General features: G+C 33.2%; 1 protein-coding gene across 10 annotated transcripts in view; it reads right to left on the bottom strand.

Moving 5' to 3' along the window:
* The window catches only part of RELCH (RAB11 binding and LisH domain, coiled-coil and HEAT repeat containing), a 124,097-nt gene that overhangs the window by 59,761 nt on the left and 41,271 nt on the right, over positions 1-23,065 (bottom strand). For 5 of the 10 annotated variants that reach the window (XR_004273586.1, XM_032293666.1, XM_032293667.1 and 2 more), the window contains 7 exons: positions 21,837-22,040; positions 21,649-21,740; positions 20,743-21,036; positions 18,120-18,195; positions 16,682-16,777; positions 16,512-16,535; positions 4,421-4,533 (listed from right to left, as the gene is read on the bottom strand). Coding sequence is in view for 8 of the 10 variants with exons in the window: in XM_032293666.1 (XP_032149557.1) it covers positions 4,421-4,533; positions 16,512-16,535; positions 16,682-16,777; positions 18,120-18,195; positions 20,743-21,036; positions 21,649-21,740; positions 21,837-22,040 (899 nt within the window). In the remaining 2 variants the exon portion in view is untranslated. Of the gene's footprint in view, positions 1-4,420; positions 4,534-13,652; positions 14,204-16,511; positions 16,536-16,681; positions 16,778-18,119; positions 18,196-20,742; positions 21,037-21,648; positions 21,741-21,836; positions 22,041-23,065 lie in introns of those variants that run through there. The other 5 variants (XM_032293675.1, XM_032293670.1, XM_032293668.1 and 2 more) reach the window with 2 other exon arrangements.

The following is a 23,065-nucleotide window of genomic DNA, read 5'->3' as shown; positions in this document are numbered from 1 at the left end:
TAAGCCTGATATCTTTCATAGTTCATTCTTATGATTTTCCAACATTCTCAGAAGATAGAAAATTATATCAGTCAGACAAACAAGTACTGAAATTACATTAAGCTACAAAATCATTAGGTACAATTCCATTATTTTGCAAACTATTAGCAAAAATCATTTTTTCACTGAGATAAAAATTATAGAAAAACATTCAACTGCTTTATTTTATCCGACTGGTGCTTAGTCCATCTATTCACCTCCAGGATGCTTTGTTCTAGTCCATACTTGCACAGCTTCACTTAATAGTTACATGTTTTATGATTTGAGGTACACAGCTATCACTGCTGCTTGATCAAAATCCATTCCCCTTTCTTCTCATGTGTCACCCTGATCTGTGGCCCTCCCCATCACTCTGCTTGGGATGTTCTACTCAGGCATCTTTATTTGTGGGTATTAGACTCAGGACTAGCCAAAATAACACACCCTATCCCTTTGGCCACACAGCAATGGTTTAACCCAGTGATGCACCAATTCATATGTTAAGTATTCTATTTTTTATAAAGCATTATCATTAAGAGGCCATAATGTATCTAGTTCATCCGTGGGAAAAAGGGGAATGTTTAGGAGAAATCAAGCATGACAAATAAAGGAAAGCAATATGTGAATTAGAAGTCCAAAGGTAACTAAAACAAAAGTGTACTAATTCAACATGAGTAACTGGAATAACAAGAATGAAAATACTGCAGAGCACTGTAAGTGGAGCCAGTGTTCCGCCTGCTTATCAAAAAAATTTGGGTAACATTTCCTCTATTAATTTATACATAACTTCAAACTTCAAAGACTTTCATAATTAAAGAGCGACTGGGATTTAACTGTTGAGTTGACTGGAGCCAAGTTTCTGAGGATTATTAACAAACTTGCTCATTTTAAAACAAAATGACTGGAATAAAATGTGTTGCTAAGTTCATAAAAATGCGTTCATAAGGAAAAAGTTTAAAGGGTTGCAGCAAAGTTTGCAGAGGAAACTTTATACATGTCCTTTAATATGCATGTATATACAGGAGCTTTATACATGCATTTTTGTGAACTTATATTGAATGAAGCAGTAATTAATGACAAAATGCTTTTAAGGTTATCAATTTGTTGATTTAACACTATTCATACCATCCATAAAGGTACTGCCAGTTTTCCAAAAGATTTTACAAAGAAGTCGAGGCCTGATATCATAGGAACATATAGATTTACATTTTGTCCAACAGGATGTATTATGAGCTATGGTTGAAGAGTTTCTGGAAATTATTGAAGCCATGAAGGTTTGGGCAAACAATCCTTCAGTCCAGCAAATGGCCAGTGAATACTGTGCTTTACTGATATTTGAAATTTATCAGCCAGGCACAGTGGCTCATGCTTGTAATCTCAGTACCTTGGGAAGCCCAGGCAGGAACATCACTTGAGTCCAGGAGTTCAAGACTAGCCTGGGCAACATGGCAAAACCCTGTCACTACAAAAAATACAATTAGCTGGGCATGGTGATGCATGCCTGTGGTCCCAGCTACTTGGGAGGTAGGAGAATCACCTGAGCCCTGGAAGGTGATTGCACCTGAGCCTTGGAAGGTGAGCCATGATTACAGCGAGGTTGCAGTGAGCCATGATTGTGCCTCTGCACTCCAGCCCCTAGGAGACAGAGTGAGACCTTGTCTCAAAAAAACAAAACAAAACAAAATAAACAAACAAAAAACGATCACTTAAAACAAACATGGATTCGATTTTCAATAGTCTCAATTCTATTACTTTATCTTCAACATAAGTTTGAAAACACTGCATATTTTATATTTTTTCATTCTGCTAGCTGTCCTTATTACAGAAATCTTTTTCCTCTAAGCCTACATTTCTTTTGGCTCCCTTCTCCCGTTTATAATAGCCAGGAATTCTTGCCTCTTTTTTGGGGCACTAAATAGGGTTTTTAAATGTTTCTCTGGTTCTTGTAAGACATCATTTTCTAAGATATGCCTTTATTCTGAATTTAGAATAATTGCTATTTTCACTACACAGTGCAATTTTTATGGGGCTCATGTGGATTTTGGTTTCTATAGCTGAATCTTAAAGAAGAAATTGATTCAGCTCCAGTTCATTTTGAGAGAAAGGGAAAAGCCACACTTAATAGCTTCACTCCCAGAGACATCTGAGGTATATTAAAGAGATAATAATTTAATGTAATTCTGCTGAGTGCAGGTGTACTTTTCTCCTTTTCTCAATGCCCAGTTCTCTTGACAATGATGATAATTTATGATATACAAGATTTAAAGTAGTCTGGAGTTTAATTGAGTCAAATATCATATATAAAAACTAACCCTCACTGTGTACTTCTACAGCTATTTTTGGTCTTCATCTGGTTTCTTTTGTGGTAAAACCACATATTCAAGGACAAAAGATATTATTTGCCCATCTCCCTCCATTTCTTGTTTACTGCAAATAATAATCTCTGAATGGATGAAGAAAGAGAAATACTACAGCAGACTGAATGAGGACAGAAATAACTGACTGCCTTAGATAAAAATAACGAATGTCAGACTTAGTGCATTTTACTTACTTTTTAGCCAACTGAAACATACTTTTCTCAAAGTGAAAACTACAAGGGTCTTCCTAATCCAGAGTCACAGAAAAATTTCTCAGGCCCTTCAAATGGCTGACTGTTAACCTTGTTTCTCACAAATGTTTGGTGTTCACATCTTAGTTTTTTACACTTTTTAAATGTCTTCATAGCAAATTCCAACTTGGGAAGGAAATACCAAGAAATGTCAACCTATCACCATCTTAAACCAGAAGTTCTCTCTCTCAACAATCAAGGTTTTAAAAAAATAAACTCCACTTGCTTTTGATTGGGAGAATCTCATTGTAAGGTAAACATTAAGAAGTAGCTCAGAATCTAACAGAATAGAACATATGTACACATATGTCTAAGATAAGACAATTATTGAAGTTACATGAATACCAAAACTCATTATTAGGCAAGAAGCCATTTGAACAGAATTCTTAAAAAGAGAAAGTTTGGTGTATAAAAACTGCACCTTGATGTTTTAAGATAAATTGTTCCACACAAAATCTGCACTTTGTGCCTTTATAGGTCTTAGGATTCATAAAAATGTTATTGAGAGCATAATATACAGGCAGATGAGGTCGGGCTTTTCTAAAAAATCTGCTTTACAGAAGGTTAGGTTTCTTTCTGGAGAACGTTAGGATGCCTGAGGGGTCACCAGGCATGTACAATTTTCTGCTATGCTACCTACCTGGAACTTGTTGCACTTGGAGAGCAGAGGGGAAGAGTTATTTTCTAACCAACATATGATTTACCTCTAACACCCTATTATGACCCTCCCACCGCTCACTCCCTCCCGCTTCCACTAGAGGGTTTGGGCATAATCCAATCATCAATTACTAGAAGATGCTTCTCTACTGGAAAGCAGAAAAGTGTATTAATAGAAGGCAGATTGTTTTCAGACGAAAGTAACTGTCTTGCAATTTTCTAAGAACATTTACATTTTTATAAGAAATAAAGTTCATTAAAATTTATTATCATTTTAATGTGAGTGAGTTCCTGAAAAAAATAAAAGATAATTTAAAAATGCCCTGCAGTATCTATATCTATCTAGCAACCTTGAGAAACTTAACTTTTTTTTTTTTTTTTTTTTGAGATGGAGTTTCACTTTTGTCACCCAGGCTACAGTACAGTGACACAGTCTCGGCTCACTGCAACCTCTGTCTCTCTGATACAAGCAATTCTCCTGCCTCAGCCTCCCAAGTAGCTGGGATTAGAGGCGTCCACCACCATGCCTGGCTAATATTTTTTTGTATTTTTAGTAGAGATGGAGTTTCACCATGTTGGCCAGGCTGGTCTCAAACTCCTGACTTCAGGTGATCCTGGCCCCCTCGGCCTCCCAAAGTGCTGGGATTACAGGTATATGCGACCTCGCCAAGCCTAAATTTAACATTTTGAGAAGGTGATAGAATCCCATTCAAAGATTTAAATGATGAGACATGGCAGTAATTATAGCAGGTGATAAGTACTCTGATCTTAGTAGGATTGATACATATCTTAGAAAGTTGTTTTTGTTTTAGGTTTTATTTACTATGCATACACTAAATTTCTTAGAGTGAATTTCCTATTATCTATTTCTTTGTTGCAGTAAATTCCAGGTCTCTTTAAGAAGAGAATGTAAGGAGGAAAGAGAACCTATGACGACATTATGGTTTGAAATGTATTTTCATGGGATTTTAAACCATAAAGGAGTGAACCCATGATGGTGGAATGCTCCAGTGCTGCTAAAATAGATACTGTGAAGGAAAGAAGGCAATTTAGATTAAAATGCTAATCTTGATGCCTAATTAGTAAAATCAGTAAGTCAACATTGTATTTCTTTTTCAAAGATGTAATCGTACCCACCTTTGTTCATCATCTGGCCTCTTGATCAAATTGAACAGTATGTGGAGAAGTTGATCTCGCTCTTTAGGCTCAGGATGTAGGCATGCTGTACACAATATGAGGGGGATCAATTCCTAAAGAAATATGAGGGTGGAAAAATTCAAAATAAAAACACATTGCAAAATAGTACTCTTTTTTTCTCCAGAATATTCTTAAATGGACATTTAAAATGAAATAATCCTCAATACACAAAAGGGTAAATTTTAATTTTATAAGGCTGGTAATTCAAGAGAAAACACTAAAACCTTTCTGTGTTGGTTGTGCAGGAAATGTAAATCACACTGTGCCAAAAGTTGCTTAAGATTCAGCTAACCTTGTTTTTTAATCTAGTGCTTCCCAAGGGTCCACTAGCTTTTACACTAAATAACATTCATCATGTGACATGCTGACATCATAATTTTAATTCTGAAAGTGTTTTTAAAAAAAAGTTGCAGAAGCTCACTATATTTTAAAATTTAGAGATAATAAAAAATACAGACTGCTCTTCCCACTTCTATAAGGACAATATAATGCCTTCCTTATGATTAGATATAATCTAATAATTTTGTACCTTTAGCACTTGACCCAGTGCCTGGTTAAAAAGACCATTTTCACAGATGTTGAATCCCTCAGTACTACTACAGAGTATCAGTAGAAATATTTGATGTTGAAATATAAATTTTAAACAATATTTTGTTTTCTTCACATTTGATATGCAGAGGTAAATTCAGAATTTTGTAGGAAAGTAACAGGTAAAAGTTTATTTCTAAGAAATACTTGAAATTAATTATGTTGTTTTACATTTTAATTAAGATGAAATTCTTAACACTAAAGTGCATTCAAAGTATATTAATTTTTTCATTTGAGTGGACTTTCAAATCTAAGAAGAATAACAGTCCAAAAGTAATAAAATATTTTTGAGAGAAATCCTCAGTTATAAAAACAATATTTTGTAAATAGAGCAATCCCTATAATGTAATTAAGAAAGGAAGAATGACTACACTCATTTCTCTTTCCCATCTGCCTTGATATTCACCAAAAATTGTTAAGACATTTGTTTATAATAATATAACAAAAAAATAATGTGACCTGAAGAAAAGCATGATAAAAAGTCTACAATGAAGTTGAAAATGCTTCCTTAGAGATGATTTTTAGAAGAGTTGAAACTGAAGCTTAAATGTATGACTAGAAGTCTCTCTCCATTATTTCTAAAGGTCTTTATATATTATTTTAAGATCATAATTACATGGTATAAATCTTAATCTGAAGGTACAAAGATATAGGTAAGAGGAACTAAGAATAAATCTGAGAAAAAAAGAACGTGAAACATTTATTCTGCCATTTTCAGTCTTTCTGTTTGGGCACCTCTGTAGGCTTTACCTTAGTGAATAATTGAAAAGGAATAAAAAATAATTGGGAATAATAATTTTGAATTGGAAATGAGAGACAGAGCATAGGTAAAGATCCTATATGTTTTCCCTAGAGGTTTAATATAATGCCTGATGGATTAGTCCTGATTCTGTAGAAGAAAATAAACACCCTTTTACAAAATATTAAATATTCTATCTGGCTGGAAATTTAACAATATTAGGGCAGGAGATCATTAATACCAAGGACTGTCCTAATCTTTAGTTGATTCCATATGGGCTGCTGAGAGGCAATGATACTACTGAAAGGACTAAGACATTGCATCATCAGGGCATCCTACTGAAAGTAGAACCTTAAGGAGGAAAAGTAGTTATTCTAGAAGCATTAAAAAGTGAGAAGCTATTCTAATGTCTGTAAACCAAGAAAGGCCCCCAAATTTTATTTTACTTTGTCTTCATGTCAGATCTTATTTCATCCTAATCCCCCTTCCTGCTTTCCCATCATCTCTATGTGTATATTTCTCACACTATTTTTTCCCATTCTCTACCTAGCCTGTTACTGTTTAAAGCTATGAAATGAAGGTAAGATAGCTGCTATAATTGCTAACACACACACACTTAAAATAGAATATAATCTTTAACTTCCTTATCTCAAAAACAATCATACAAAACAACTATGTTGCACTTTATCCTTTATGCCTTATATTTTCTTTTCTTTTTCTTTTTTATCATGAGGCTTAGAAATCCTCAATCAAGGAGGGAGTTTATGTCATATATTAATACGGATAGCACTTTAACTGAGATATGGCTACAGATATGCCAAACTGAGAACTCGGCCTGGGAGCTAAAAGAGTTCTTATCTTGGTTTACTCCATAGCACCAAATAAACTAAAGAAAAGCACAAATTTCTCTTTCGCTTTCCTCAAGTGTAACATGTAGGAATTAAGATTAATGCACAAACGGAAAATACTTCACATATTTATTCTGCAGTTTATCTAGTGCAGTTTATCTAGTGCTGCTAATTTTCCTTCTGAAAGCAAAGGTGGCCTCAAATGGCCTTTTCAACACAGCAGCCTTTACGAATCAATTCAAATTAACATATTAGAAGGAAAGTATTTGTGACTACGTCTCCTTGAACCCTAAATTTCTGTGAATTTAAGACTTTGAAAAAAATACTTTTCACTTTTCTTAATCACAGTAATAATTGATATTGCCACTAGCTTTTATTTCTTGCTGGCAAATTAACAACATATGGGAAGTCACCGTCAATAATTTTTGGTAGCTATTCCATGCCAAGGAGGGTGGTACACTTTGGCATATTATGGCTAGGGCAGTTACAATTCAGAGTGTAAATGATGCCGGATGGCTTCCTCTTACAGCAACACAGAGCTGAGAAGAGATCAAGTAAGCAAGGAAGAAAAATGTAGAAAGAGTGGTCTGTTTCTGACAGAGCCAGCAGAAACACGATTAGGATTTGAATTGTTAGATTGAGACTGGCCCTAAATCTGCTAATTTCTCTATTACCCATTTATTTTTAACTTCTATTTGTATTGCTATTAAAATGAAATAATATATTTTATATGTCTATTGTGTTATTTATTCCCATTTATTTATTGTGAATTCATCTTTCAAGTCTCTAAAACACTAATAAATCCACACTAGAATTTACTAAGTCTGTATTTACCATCTGTAGACTATTCATATGTTAATAGGCTTGAGTCAATATTCTTCCTCTGGCATCATCTCTCCCACTGAAAAAGTATAGTCTTAAAACTTTCCTTTTAATTCTGAATACAGCACTTAGAAAATGGCGACTAAATTTCCATCAGAAGATAAGGTGTTTTAAAAATATCTTTGAAAGACTAAATGTAAATGTAATGAGGATAAAAGAACAGTAAAAAATCCTTAGGCATAAGATTTAATATCTCATAGAATATTAAAATAATAACCATGGTAAGAAAGTACCTATGGCTTTGGTAATATTAGATCCAAGAGGTACTTTTTCTGCTTCACATAATAAAACTTATGTGTCTCTATTTCTTTATTTTTATTAAGAGACTAGGTCTTGTTATGTTGCCCAGGCTTGAATGCAGTGGCTATTTACAGGCGTGAAAATAACACACTACTGTCCAGACTCCTGGGCTCAAGAGATCTATCGTGGGTCGTGACTATCTGGGGCTGGTGTTGGTCTGAGTAGTAAAAATAATTTGCCAAGACAGTTGTGGGTAAAGAAAGGAAAATTTATTAGACAAAGTAGGAAAATACATTGCAAGAAAGCAAAGGGCAGATCAGCAAGACAGGAGCTAACTGCAAGGAGACAAAGGCTTGCTGGGGCTTATGCTGTGTGGTGAAGAGGGCTTTAAGCAGTACTGATAAAGCTAAGGTTGCAGTGAGCTAACTTGGATTTTTTCTGTTAGCTGAGGTGTCTGGTGATAGCTTCATGCAGGAAGATTGTGAGTTATTTGCATAGGAGGGCTATGTGTCCTGGTCCATGAAGAAAGGCAGACTTACAGTTTATCCGCTTTCTTTTTTTTGCTATCCTTCAGTCTCACCAGCCCAACCTCTCCTCCTTGTTTAGAACTCTACAAGATTCTCCTGCCTTAGCCTCCTGAGTAGCTGGAACTATGTGCCACTGAGCCCAGCTAACATATCCATATTTTAAGCAATAGGAATCTTTAATATTTAAAAATGTGATTTGGCAACCTAGAGAGTACTCAGTAATATGTATTGAAGCGAAATATTAAACCAAGTGTCTATGACCATTTAAGAGGAAATCAGTATAGTAATCCTACTGTAGATTTCTAGAACTTTTAGAATTCATTCATAGAAGAGGATTAGCATTTGAGACCAGCCTGGGCAACATGGCAAAACCCCATCTCTACCAAAAATACAAAAATTAGCTGGGTGTGGTGGTGTGCACCTGTAGTCACAGTTACTGCGGAGGCTGAGGTAGGAGGATCTATTGAGGCTGGAAGGTCAAGGCTGCAGTGAGATGTGATCACGCCACTGCACTCCAGCCTGCTGGGTGATGGAGTGAGACTCTGTCTCAAAAAAAAAAAAAAAAAAAAAAAAAAGGTTTTCTTTGAGTCAATGGTAATCTTTGAAATTGATGTGATCTATCTATCCATATTTAAATAAATCAAGATAATTCTTTCATACAATCCAAAGGAAAAAACATATGCTGAAATAACTGGAGAGGGAGCAGAAATGACTGAAGAAGGAAGGAAAGATAATAAGCAATAGGAAAATAGCTGTTCTAAGCAGCTAAGCAGCAGCTAAGATATCCTTGGCTTATCAGTACTCTAATTGTCAAGATTATATACAAATATAATGTGACATGATATTTACTTATTAGCGTCAAGATACAAGATACACTTGTATCTTTGCTTATCAGTACTGTAATTGACACATTATATCCAAATGTAATATATATTTGGATATCACATTATATATCACATTTGGATATAACATGACAATTACAGTACTGATAAGATATAAACGTGTAAAATTTAAGCACAGAAAGCATGGCTTGTCAGTATAAGACAAGGAGGATCAAGAAGGTAAACATGTAAAATAAAGGGTATAAGGAAAACAATAATGCAAACGTATGATGATAAACAGTACTAACATGGGCTTTAGTGACTAGGCGCAATAAGGTATGGTAGCAACTGTGGCTAACTGGAGATTCCATGTCCCACCTACAGGGGACAGGTACTATGCTCCATTGAAAAAATCATTTGGAAATCTAAGCCCAGTGCTCTTAGACTGGAAGAAAACTCCAGACTAGGAGTTTTTGAAGAAGGCCAAAATTTTGTATTTTTAGGTAAAATATCAGTTTTTAAAAGTTTAATAACTAGCACATCATTTTTAACTGGCCAAAGAACTGAGTAGGCCAAACAAAACCTATCTGTGAGCCTTTGTTGGTCTGTAGATAGTGTACAACCTCTGATTTAAGTTTCAGTTGAAATTTTTCAGCATGTTCCTATTCATGTAAAAAGAAAACCCAATAAAGACAGACATTACAAAGACTCACATAAGAAAAAAAAAAAGATTACTCACCTCTGTAAAAGTTCTACAATTCAAGGGCTGCTAAAAATACCTATCTTAGAATTTTTAATATTAAATATCTATAATTTCTAAGGTTCAAACTTGAAGAAATCTAATTAAAGTACTTAAATAACTTTAAGTCTCACTATTGCTAAAGAAATGTGATTTACTCCCAGAATTAAACATACACACATGCCAACATCACATAGGTATAGTCAAAACTTCCAATCTACTTTATTACACTTATCCACAATTCTAATGTATAATCTCATAGAGTTATGATCCTCTGGGGTGACCATTACTCATAAGTTTTCCATGAAGGAAACATGAATGGCAATGTAAAAGATCAAAGTCTAGTTTCTCATAAGATGGGAGGTCTGTGGGGGTACCAACTACTAAAAACTTTTAGAGATTTGGTTCTCTCCTTTGCCTTTTCTTGTTACAGCTTTACAGAGATAAGTGGTTTTCTCCTTTGCCTTTTTAATGACAGTTTTATTGAGCTGTTTCACCTTTCATAAAGTCCATCCATTTCAAGTGTATATGCAGTGGTTTTTAGCATATTCAGAGTTGTACAACCACCATCACAATATAATTTTAGAAGACTTTCAATATCCCAAAAGGAAAGCTTGTCCCCATTACTAGTCTCTCCTCAGTTTTACTCCCATTTCAGCCCCAGGTTTCTTTGATTTTCCAGCTTAGCTAGCTGATAGAATATATTTCCTCGGCATAGAATGAAAATGAAAGTTAAATTTTGATGCATGATTACAAAAAATACTACTTGAAGCAATCTTTAACAAAATTTTATTTTGTAATTATAGAATTTTCTCTTCAAATGCAGTTAAAGCAGAAATTGTGAAAAACCAACTACTTTACCTAATTTACTACATACATTTATCAAAATATAAATATATTTATTCTACAATTTGGCTCAAAAGATTCAAGTTTCCTCAAACAATCCATTAAAATGAACTACTATGTAAGCCACATATAAAAAAACCAGTCCGTCTTTTAATTTTTTCTCCCACAATGAACAGGCAAGGACCTATAGAAAAATCAACTAAACCCAAAGCCAGCAGAAGGAAGGAAATAATAAAGATTACAGCAGAAATAAATATTTAACTTTAAAATATAAGTTAATAAGAGACTACTATTATTTCAAAGAACCTAAGAGGTACATTTTTTAAAAAGCTTTTCAGTATCTTTGAAATTGGGGTGTATCTTATGGTAGACAGCATGCCATAATTTAATTGGGATTCTTTTTCTTTCTTAAAGAAATGTAACTGTTACAACTAATTGCATCTTAGATTTAAAATAAGATATACTGGATTAAAAAAATTATAATTGTAACCTGAAGATTGAGTAAGGCTACTTTTCTTTTTTTAAAGAAAACAAATAATGCTAACATCTATATTCATTGTGCTTTCTATTTAAAAAAAAAATAAAAGTTTAATTTATTAGACAGCTTTGATTAAACCTTTATCCCACTCTCTTTAAAACAGTGGGTCAAAAAATCAGTTGAATGGGTCATTTTTTTCATTGTTTATTTAAGGATTACTTTTCCAAAATATTTATAAAATCATGTTTGCTAATGCTTTTCTTTACTAACTTTTTTAATTAGTAAAGGCAATACTTGATTTGTAAAACTTTTAGTTTAATATACGTAAGTGTATACTAGTACATGATGTAAAACATCTTTTTTACTGAAGGTGTAATCAAAGTTTAAAAGCACTAATAGATCTTTATATCATGATGTAAAAAGTAAAATCTAATGTTAAGTATAAAAACGGCAAAGTAGAGAGTAGTGCATAGAATACAGTATCATTTGTTTAAGTCGTGAGGAAAAGATTACATATTTTAATTTATACATGCACAAAGTATCTCTGAAAGAATATAAGTCAGTGCTACAATAATTATTGGAGTCTTCAAAACCCTACTTTCATATTGCACAGAAATTCTAGACAGATCAATAAGGAAATAGAAAACCTGAACCTTATAAAACAACTAAATCTAATAAAATTATACAAAACACTCCACTCAGCATCAGCAGAATATATATTCTTCTCAAATGCACACAGAACATTCTCCAGGACAGACCATAAGTTAGGCATAGGTAATTCTTAGTTAGTTTAACTCAAAATCATATAAAGTATTTCTCTGACTACTACAGAATGAAATTAAAAATCAGTAACACAAGAAAAATGGAACATTCACAAATATGTGGCTATTAAATAACATGCGCTTAAATAAGCAATAGGTCAAGGAAGAAATCACAAAGAAAACGAGAAAACACTGAGATGAATGAAAATGAAAACAACATACCAAAACTAATGAGATGCAGCAAAAGCAGAACTCAGAGGGAAGTTTATAGCTGTAAATATCTACATTAAAAAAGATCTCAAGTCAGTAATTCGGTATCTTATGGAACTAAAGAAAGATCAAACTAAGCCCAAGGCCAGCAGATGAAAAGAAATTATTAAAGATTAGAGCAGAGATAAATGAAACATAGACTAGAAAAATGAAGAGAATCAACAAAATCAGAAGCTGGTTCTTGAAAAGAGAAACAAAACTAACAAACGTTTAGCTAGACTGACTGAAAAGAGAGAAGATGTAAAAAACTAGGATCAGAAATGAAAACAGAGATATTAGTACCAAAGTTACAGAAATTAAAAAAAATACAAAAGTTAATCCTATGAACTGTTCATCAACAAATTAGATAATCAAGATAAAATAAACTAGTTCTTAGAATCACAGAAATCACCAAACTGATTCAGTAAGTAGAAACCCCCAACAGATTTATAACAAGGGAATAGATTGAAGAGTTCCTATATACTCTATTAAGCCAACCTTAGCCTGATAACAAAACCAAAGATACCACAAGATAAGAAAACCACTGAACAGTATCCCTTCTGAATACAGACACAAAAATACTCAACAAAATACTAACAACAGATCCAAAAGCTCATTGGAAGGTTTATAAACCAAGACCAAATGGGATGTATCCCACGAATGCAAGACTGGTTTAACATAAAATCAGGCAATATATTAATAATACAGGTATATCACAGTAGAACGATGGGTGAAAATCACATTATCATCTTAACAGATGCAGTAAAAGCATGTGGCAAATTCAATGCTATTTCATGATAAGAACATTTAGCAAACTAGGGAAAAAAGGAACTTCCTTAATTTGATAAAGGACATTTATAAAAATTCTATAGCAAACATAGTCAATGGTGAAAGATTGAAAGCTTTCCTGTAAGATTAGAAACAAGAATATCTGCTTTGTCAAAACACTGCTTTCCAAATTGTACTGGAAGTCCAAGCCAGAGCAAATAAGCAAGAGGAAAAAATAAAAGCCATCTAAATTGTAAAGAAGAAGCAAAACTATCTTTTTATGTGCAGATGACATGATTCTATATATGTAGAAAATCTCATAGGAACCACAAAAAACTAATAGAGTTAATAAGCAACTGTAGTAAAGCTGCAAGATTTAAGATAATACACAGTGATCAGTATTGTTTTGTTAAACCAGGATAAACCTTTTCTTTCTTGAAAAGAAAATTGAAAGAACCATTCCATTTACAATACCATCCAAAAGAACAAAATACTTAGGAATAAATGTAGCTAAAGAAGTGAAAAAATTGTACACTGAAATTATAAAATATTACTGAAAGAAATTAAAGATTTAAAACAAAAAGACATTCCCTGTCCATGAACTGGAAAATTTAATGTTGTTAGGATGGCTATCTTCCCAAAGAGATCTACAGATTTAATGTAATCTCTATGAAAATTTCAATGACCTGTTTTGCAGAAGTGGAAAGTTAAGCATCCAATTCATATTGAACTGCAGGGGGCTGCAAACAGATAATAGTGCAATGCAGTTGGAGGACTCAATGTCCCAGTTTCAAAACTTACTACAAACAAAAGTCATCAAACCAGTGTGGTAGTGGCATATGGCTACACATACAGACCAATGGAACAGAACTGAAAGTCTAGAAATAAACCCAAAGCATCTAGGCCCAACTGATTTTTTGACAAAAGTAGCAAGACTATTCAAAAGAGAAATTTTTTTCTCTTGAACTGTTTCCGGATAACTGGATAGCCATATGAAAAGAATAAAGTTAGACCCTATTTCACTCCAAATATAATAGATCAAAATAGATCACTGACCTAAATTGTATATAAAAAGGTTTTCTTCTAATTGTTTTATAGGTTTAGCTCTTACACATATTCATATACATATATATATCTTCTAAAACATTGATTGATTTGGCAATGGATTCTTAAAATTAATACTTAAAGTACAAACAACACAAGAAAAAAATAGATAAATCAGATTTCATAAAAATGGAAAACATTTGCCCATCAAAGGATATGATCAAGAGTATAAAAAGAAAACCTACAGGATGAAAAGAAATATTTGCAAATCATATATATGATAAGGGTTTACTACCCAGAATATATAAAAAACTCTTACAACTCAAAAACATGAACATAAACAATCAAATTTAAAAATGATCAAAGGACTTGAAAGAATACTCTACAAGCTAGCAAAATTGACTGCATGTGGGACAGAAGCTCAAGGACAGGAATAAAGGAATTTTCAGTGTACCTCTTTTTTGCATTAAATGTACCTCTTTTTACACCGTGTAAACCTATGAATCAAAACATTAAACCCTGTTTCTAATGCTCTATTTATGTAATCGGCTAAGATATTACTATATTCAGTTTACTAAAGAACATTGAAATTGTATTTAAATACCAATAAAAAGGCTTTTGCTGACAAGAGAATATCAAACTTGAGAAGCAAGAAGTCAAAATATTAATCTTCAATCATAAAAGTTTTTAAAAAATGTAGATTTATCACTTAAGCCCTGGAGTTTGAGGCTGTAGTGAGCCATGATTGTGCCACTGCACTCCAGCCTGAGTGACAGTGCAAGAGGCTGTCTCAATAAAAAACCAAAAAACCAAACCAAACCAAAACAAAAAACTGACAACTCTGTCTCCCCATAGACAGAGATATATAGAGATTTATAATAGGAAACGGGTGAAATATTAAAAAGTAATTCAATATCAAGAGATTTAACAAAAAAAGGATTTGTTCTTTTATGCTCAGGGATCGATTTTAAATCAAACTAAGACATATTTCATTATTTACCAATTTAATTTTGAGGAAATACAATTTTGTTTTATTATAAATGGCAACTTTTCTGATAAAACATATAAATTATTAAATGAACAAAGATAGATGATCAGTTTTTCAGGAAATGATATATATTTTTTAATTATAAAAAATTTAAAATCAGCCAGAAAAGTAAACATCATATCACAAATTAGATATATGTGTGCATATATGCATATAATCTGTATGTATAATGTATCTGATTACTGATGATGCAAATTTATAAATATTTCATGCAGTACAGTCAGATTTTAGTGGTAGTCTTTTATGATAATATGGAAAATTAAAATCAGAAAGCTAAAACTGAATTTCATAATAATCAGGTTTCCGTAATATTTTAAAGACGATATTAAGGAAATACAGTAAAAGGGATGCAAACATTAACGCATTACACAGATTATGTTACAAGCTAAAAAAGGAAAAGAAGCTCAAACACCATTCTGCCAGGCAGAACTGCAAAACAATCTGAAATTGGACACTGATCCTTCAAGACATATAATACTTTCCATACTTATTAATATCTTATGACTATTTTACAATAATTAGGTAAGAACAAAGCCATCAGTAGGGAAACCATCTTTTTAATTGTTTTTATTAAAAAACCTACGGGGACAAGAAATTTTAAAGCTCTGCATGTTTTCTTGAGGATCAGTACAAATTTCTTGTGCTAAATGGAAAATTGAAAATAAGCTTTCAATGGATTTTGCCAATGCATTATGTACCTATCATACTGTAGGTCCCAGAAATTATGAGTAAAATCAGTGGTAAATATTAAGAAGATAACAATATGATATATTCTAAAATATTCTTCATCTATTCTTTATAAAATGTTTTTGATCTAAAAATTTTATCTCAAAAACTGAATAATTCAATTAAATAATTTAAATTATTTGCAAATAAACCATCCACTGCCATTTAAATGAGATTACAGATAACTTTCCATCAATCTTTTATTGATTCAAATATAACTATATTTAATAATAATTTATAAATACAACCATAAAAATAACTTCCTACAGTATTTATGGATCATAACATAGGCTATGTAGACTCAAATGTATTTGGAAATGTATTTTGGATACTTAAAGCATCTGTCAATAACAGGTTAACTGCAAGAAAAATAGAAATGGTACTTTTAAAAGTTGTTTTAGTCAATATTATGACATTCTATTATAAGAGAAATGTGATTTATTGCCAAAACAAGCATAATAACACACAATCGGCAACTTCAAGTACATTTAAGACAAGTGTTACATTATTCATTCCTGTTAATTTAATACAAAGAATGTCCATTCCTGTAGACATATAAAGCATATCATACCAAGAGCAGAGATAATTAGGTAACTGGTAATGTAAAAACCAGACAGTGTTCATGGCACATAAATGGACCTACAGTAATAGTTAGTGCTGCAGAAGCTAACAATGATTTAAGCAAAATTGGAAAAACATGAATACCATGCAGTTTTACTGAACTCACCTGACAGAGGTGTAAAACCATTCTCTAGGAGCAGAGATGCATGCACAAAAGTAAGAATATGATTGCAAGTAATAGACTTTAACAAAATAAAAATATAACACTAAACTTCAGAATGACAAAAAATGGACAACATGATGGGATTACTGGGATGAAAATACTATGTGTCTTACCTCTCTCTTTGCCAATAGCACATTGGGAACAATGTGTGGCAGGCAGCGTCCCAGCATTAACATAACACTTTTTTCACTGTCTGCAATACGAGACACCTAAAAAACCAAAGAATTAATAAATGATGATAGTGGAGAACTTCCATGCATAGTAATATGGAAAAGTTCATTCTTTAGGCCCTGACACCTCTGCTCTAAATACATATTCCAATATTTTAACTTATGTAACAACAACAACAACAACACTGCTCTAAATGACATTAATATTTCTTTGGGCTAGAAACAGGTTTAAAATGCCGTTAAAGTCAAGGATGAAGCCAAGGAGGCCTAATAGGCTTCATTTCTGGAACAAGTAGTGGGGATAGCATAGGAGTAGGGCAGCCTCAATGTTTGTTTGGTTTTGTCCTTGAAAAGATGCTCTCAAAGCTACAACCATTGGCTACAGTGATAATCTGTACAAAGAACTTGCAAATACAAGGGGTAGGCTAAGGAAGGTGATTCAGTCTTACAATGAGGATTGCCAGAGTGCATCTAAACCATCCTCTAGCTCTGTGATATTCTCAGTGACACTGTGGAACAGAAGCCCATGGGAAGTCAAGTGAAATGAAACACAAAACAGCTAGAAAGGGAGGAGTGAGTAAGGAGGTAAGAAAAAGCAATAATAGAGTTGGGTGCTGTGGCTCATGCCTGTAATCCCAGCACTTTGGGAGGTTGAGGCGGGTGGATAATGAGGTCAGTAGTTCAAGACCAGCCTGGTCAACATGGTGAAACCCTGTCTCTACTAAAAATACAAAAATTAGCTGGGCGTGGTGGCACATGCCTGTAGTCCCAGCTACTCAGGAGGCTGAGGCAGAAGAATTGCTTGAACTGGTGAGGCGGAGGTTGCAGTGAGCTGAGATTGTACCACTGCACTTCAGCCTGGGAGATAGAGTAAGACTCTTGTCTCAAAAAAAGAAAAACAAACCAAAACAGAGCAAAAACCAATAATAATAAAATAGCCCCTCAAGATCAATCTGCAAAAATAAATATAAAATAGTTGAGAGCAACTAATATGCAAGCTAATAAACTCAACTATTGGACAAAACCACTACTAATGAAATGAAAATAACGGAGTAATTTAAATAAACAGTACATAGACAGTGTACACTTAAGTTGATTTTCTGAATTATATCCAAGAAGTGCTATCGTTAGACATACTATTAAAAATAGAGTTTATAAAAGGTCACTTTAATGTTAAGGTTAATAAAAAAAACAGAAATGATCAACTACTTTCCTTAAAAGTATAAAATTTTAGGAACTATTTCTTAAAGCATTATTGTAAATAATGGATTTGCATTTGAAATATAGCCTTATCACAGATCCTTCTGTAGAAGAGATATTAAAAAGAAGAAAAACAGTAGAATGTTTTCAAAAAGTTGTGGGAATAGGTGGTATAATTTACCTCGTATCCTAAACGACTATCTGCTGACATTCGACAAAAAGAGAGTAGTGCTTGATGGAATGCAGGAGACAATTTCCTAGAAGAAAATATTGTTTGAAAAGGACATAATACCAAAGAATTACCACTGACATTTAAGGAGAAATTTAAGTTATGTATTACAACTCCCATTCCTGCATTAATCCTACCCCACAAATGCTAACCAGATTTCTGAGCCACCAGTGACTTGAACACTTCACTAGAGAAACTTACACAGGTCGCTAGGAGAAAAAAAAGTCAACAATAACTGGTGTTTTTGTAGTAGTTTGATGTTATGTGAATAAATGCCATTTATAGTTAGTGGATCAAATCTAAAGTAGTATAGTAGATCAATGACTATAGAAATGATTTGCAAATCTGAAATAAGGACTTTCTCTATCCCCAATTTTCTATGGGAAACACAAAGGTAAAGTGGATACACAGGTTGACCTGGTATATTGCTGAGAGGAATTAAAGTTTTGCAGATATATGTAATGCTAATGATAAATCTGATTATTAGAAAACCACGTACAATGAGTCTAAAGATAAAGGAGCACTTCATTCAATATTCATGATACATTTTAAAGAAAGTTTCTGTTTGCAGTTGAAAATATTAGCCTATTTTCTTTAATAAAGGAGGTTAAAATATTTATATTTCTAAAATAATACCAGTCTCTATGTAGTATTATTCATAAATTATGACTATGAGTTGTACCTTGTGTTGTTAAATCTACAAAGAAAAGGCTAACACCAAAAATTACATAATAAAGCTTATGTAGTATATACCACAAAGTGGTGCTCAGTAATTTCTGATTATAGAGTGCTGTACCAAAGCTTGAGCCTTTTGCTCTTTTATGATCCTCCCATATTCTCTCAGAAAGGGACCATAATCCTTCCTCTTATCCTAATCAGAAACCTCAAATAAGCCTTGATCCTTTTTTTTTTGAGATGGGGTCTTGCTGTATTGCCAGTGCTGATCTAGAACTCCTGAGCTCAAGCGATCCTCCTGAGTAGCTAGGATTAGAGGCATGTGCCATTGTCCCTGGCTTCCTTCCCTTATTTTCACCCCAAATCCATTCAATCTTTTAACTTTTAATAATCTTGCAGATCTTTATACTTCTTTCCCTCCCATTATTAATGTTTCAATATAGAACAGGCCTCCATCATTTCTTACTTGGATTCTTCCAGCATATACGTGTATAGTTTCCTTTCTCCCAGTCTTGCTACCTTCCATGTACCTCTAGCTCAGAGGGCCTGTTCCAAAGCTTAGATACCATCATGTCCCAACCTCTAAAATGAATTAACACAAGCTTATATGACTTCTTAGACTTTGTTTACCTCTCCAACTTCGTCTTCTGTCACTCTTTTCACTAGCATTATTTGCTTAAGCCTTACTAAGTCCTTCTTTGTTCCCCTAAAGCACTGTTTTCTTTTTGTGCACTTGGAAACACTCTTTCTTTTACCTCCTTGCTTGTTAACTCTTACTTAGTCTTGAAATCTCAGATGACACTTATATGAAACCTTTCCTGCTCTGAAGACTAGGTTAGTGCCTTGATTACATGTTCCCAAAGGAAAATGAACCTTTTTCATCATACCACTTTGCATACCTTAGTGTTATTGCTTGTCTCTCTCTCTCATACTATAAGGTTTGAGGTTTGGGCCACGTCCATTCCAATTCTGTGAACACCCCCACACCCCCTGCCACATATCTCTCTACTATATACAGAAATAGTGAAAAAGTTGTGGTTCATGAGTGGAAAGCTTTACTTAAATAAAAATCCAATACTTCTTAATAATAATGAGGACCTGTAAGTCCGAAGCAAACTAGTTGTGCTTTTCTAATATGTTTATAGCAGGCATGACATCTATTTAATGGGAAATGAAGTATGACCTTGTGGATGAAAATGCACCATAGGATATTTGTAAGAATTAAATGAGTTAGTATACATGAAGCACTGATCATTCTGTCTGACATGTAAAAACAGCTCAGCAATATTCCTTTCTTAAAAGTATTTTTCAAATTATAATCTAAAAAATTTAAAATTCTATTTTGTCTCTTCCACTGGGAAACATAACCATAAAGTGCAGGGTCCATGCTTTTTTGTCATCTGTGAGTTCTGCAACCCAATATAAATTAAATATATGAATTAAAAAAAGATATTAATGATGTAATATTAGTAATGGAAGCAGCCACAAGAAAAAAAAAAACTAGGAGCAAAAATTATTCCTTCTTTAACACAGGCAACTATGCAGCACCAAAATACTCTGAGTGTGATAACAACTAAAGGATAGAGAAAAGGTAAAAAGCACTGGGTAAGTGTTTAGAGCACATAGTAACATACATATTATTTATGGGTTTAAGTACTTAGCTAAGACAGAACCTATCCCATTGATGGGTAATTCCTTTTTGATCTAATTTAACTTAGTAACTAATTATTTTGTGACTTTCTTGTGGCAACTATTTTGCCATGTGTTAAGGTTATGTCAAATATAAAAATTCATGTATCTCGTCTGCAAAAGGCAGTTTAAATAAGAATGGTAGCTCTTCCCATTTGACATGTACTAAATAGCTAAAATATGCATTTCAAAATATAGTATGCATACTAACCTATTGGGTTTATCAAAATGAACTGTGGTTTTACTTGATGGAGAAGAAGGTGGCAGTCCTTCTCTTTCTCTCCTGGGGAATGAATTTGGGGAATTCTCTTTAGGAATAGTGGAATCAACTTCATCTGGTATTGAAAGATGGATGTCTGTGTTTTTTCCTTTGTCTGAACTATTTACAACTGGATGCTGGCCACCGTCCTCAGAGTCTTTGTGGGGCAACTGATCCAAAGAAGGCTGAACAGAGTCACAAACTGCTGGGATGGCAAAGTGTTCATTTTTGAGGAAGTCCATTTCACTGTAGAAAGAAAGACAAATTAACAGAAATCACCAGAGGACAACTATAAAAACTAGCAAAAAATCTCATGATGAGTTTAATGTTTTAAAAGTATATTTAAAAGTATTAGTAGCAAATGGTTGGCAAGTGATAAATCTTTTTTATGCAATATTCACTGTTGCCTCATACATCTAAAAATGTAGCTATACGCTCAACAATGAAGCATAAAAATGGCCTTAAAAACCCCACTTTTGATAAGCAATTAAATTTTTTTTATTCATTTGCAAAATGGGGGTAACTCCCTGAAACTCACAGGATTATTATAGGAACTAAATGGAATAATGGATGGGAAATATGTACAACACTAATGTAGGAGAAATCAAAACATCTTATTTCTTACTTCCAAGACACATCGATTGTAAGATCACCATATTGATTTAGTAACTTGTTTTGGGAAAAAAGACATATTACTATTTTAAATATATTAAGCAATTACAAAACTTTCTTTCAGAGGTGTTAAAATGTGAAGCAGTTATGCCTTACAATTGGAATGTTGTTTCATATATGTGTATAACTTGCCAATATCTTTAAACACGTTAAGAGGATTTTTAGGAATGATGATCAAGTACTAACCTTTTAAGTCTTCTGATTTGCTCCATCAATGACCATTTCTCGCTATTTAATAAACTAATTTTATCTTCTAATTTCTGTACTAATATGGAGTTCTAAAATCAAAACAGGAGAAAAACAGAAACTCAAGATCTCACTGTATGCTTTTACATAGTTTAAATACTTTTTGTGGACTTGCTGATATCTCTTACCTCTGCAGGCTGGGGAGTTTCCAGAGTTGGAGGAAGGTTGCCTATAATTGGTGTAAGGGCCTCTAACTCATCTTCTTCTACTCCACTGGCCACATCTACAAGATCTTTTCCAGTCACTTGATGATTTCCAAAATCTCGGTAGAGTTGCAATAAGTCTGGAGGTTTTGGAATATTTAATCCTACATCATCCCATAATTCAAAATCCTAAAAGATACAAAATAATAATATAAAAAATCTGATGAAATTTTACCTTGGATTTTTGAAGTTCATATTATTATTGCTAATACCTTTTTTTTAGATAGGGTCTTGCTTTGTCATGCAGGCTGAAGTACAGTGGCGCAATCATAGATAGCTCATTGCAACCTTGAACTCCTGGGCTCAAGTGAGCCTCCCACCTCAGCCTCCCAAGTAGCTGGAACTACAAGCACCCACCATCATGCCCAGCCAATTAACAAAATTTTTTTGTAGAGATGGGGTCTACTTTGTTGCCCAGGATGGTCTCAAACACCTGGCTTTAAGCAATCCTCCTACTTTGGCCTCCCATAGTGTTGAGATTACAGCCTCTGTGAACATCCTGAAAACCCAACATAATCATAATTTTGTTGTAATATCAAAGTGTATGTTCCAAATGAGTAAATAGCAGTCTTAAATTTACATCTTCCGCTGTCCAATATTATTCTTTTAAGTTTCCTGACATTCTAGAAAATAGGTTTACTTGTCTTAGATATCAAAATGTTACACAACTTTTTATTATATCTCTTAAAAATGTAAACTCTTTTAACTTTGTTTTACATTAACTTGAAGCTCATAAAACATGCTCTAATATTTGCATGAAGTCATAAAACATGTCTAGATTAAGGAAGTCTTAGTACAAAAATTGTGCCTATTATTTATAGGTTATAAGTAAACCCATTGATATAATTAATTTTGTTCTTCCTTTATTACTCCAATGTAATACATATTAATGTAATCTTTAGTGGGTAAGGAAATAATTTAATCTACATGTCTTCTTGCTGCAAATATTTGAATATAAATCATCTTACTAAAAATGCTTCTGGCAATTTTCAGAATCCAAATAGCTACTCTTCAATTTGTTGTATATTCAAACCTATTTAACAGTGTTAGTAACTCTAACACAGTTTCATTAAAAGTACTAAAAAGCATAGCTTCTTAAGCATTCTACATTTGATCTTAGCCAAAAGGCCGAGAAGTGATCTCTTAAGCATTCG

The sequence above is a fragment of the Sapajus apella genome, unplaced genomic scaffold (assembly GCF_009761245.1).
Source record: "Sapajus apella isolate SASKATOON/1434 unplaced genomic scaffold, GSC_monkey_1.0 scaffold30, whole genome shotgun sequence".
Lineage (NCBI taxonomy): Eukaryota > Metazoa > Chordata > Mammalia > Primates > Cebidae > Sapajus > Sapajus apella.
The sequence above is the reverse complement of the archived record's forward strand: the minus strand, read 5'-3'. Positions and strand labels throughout refer to the sequence as shown.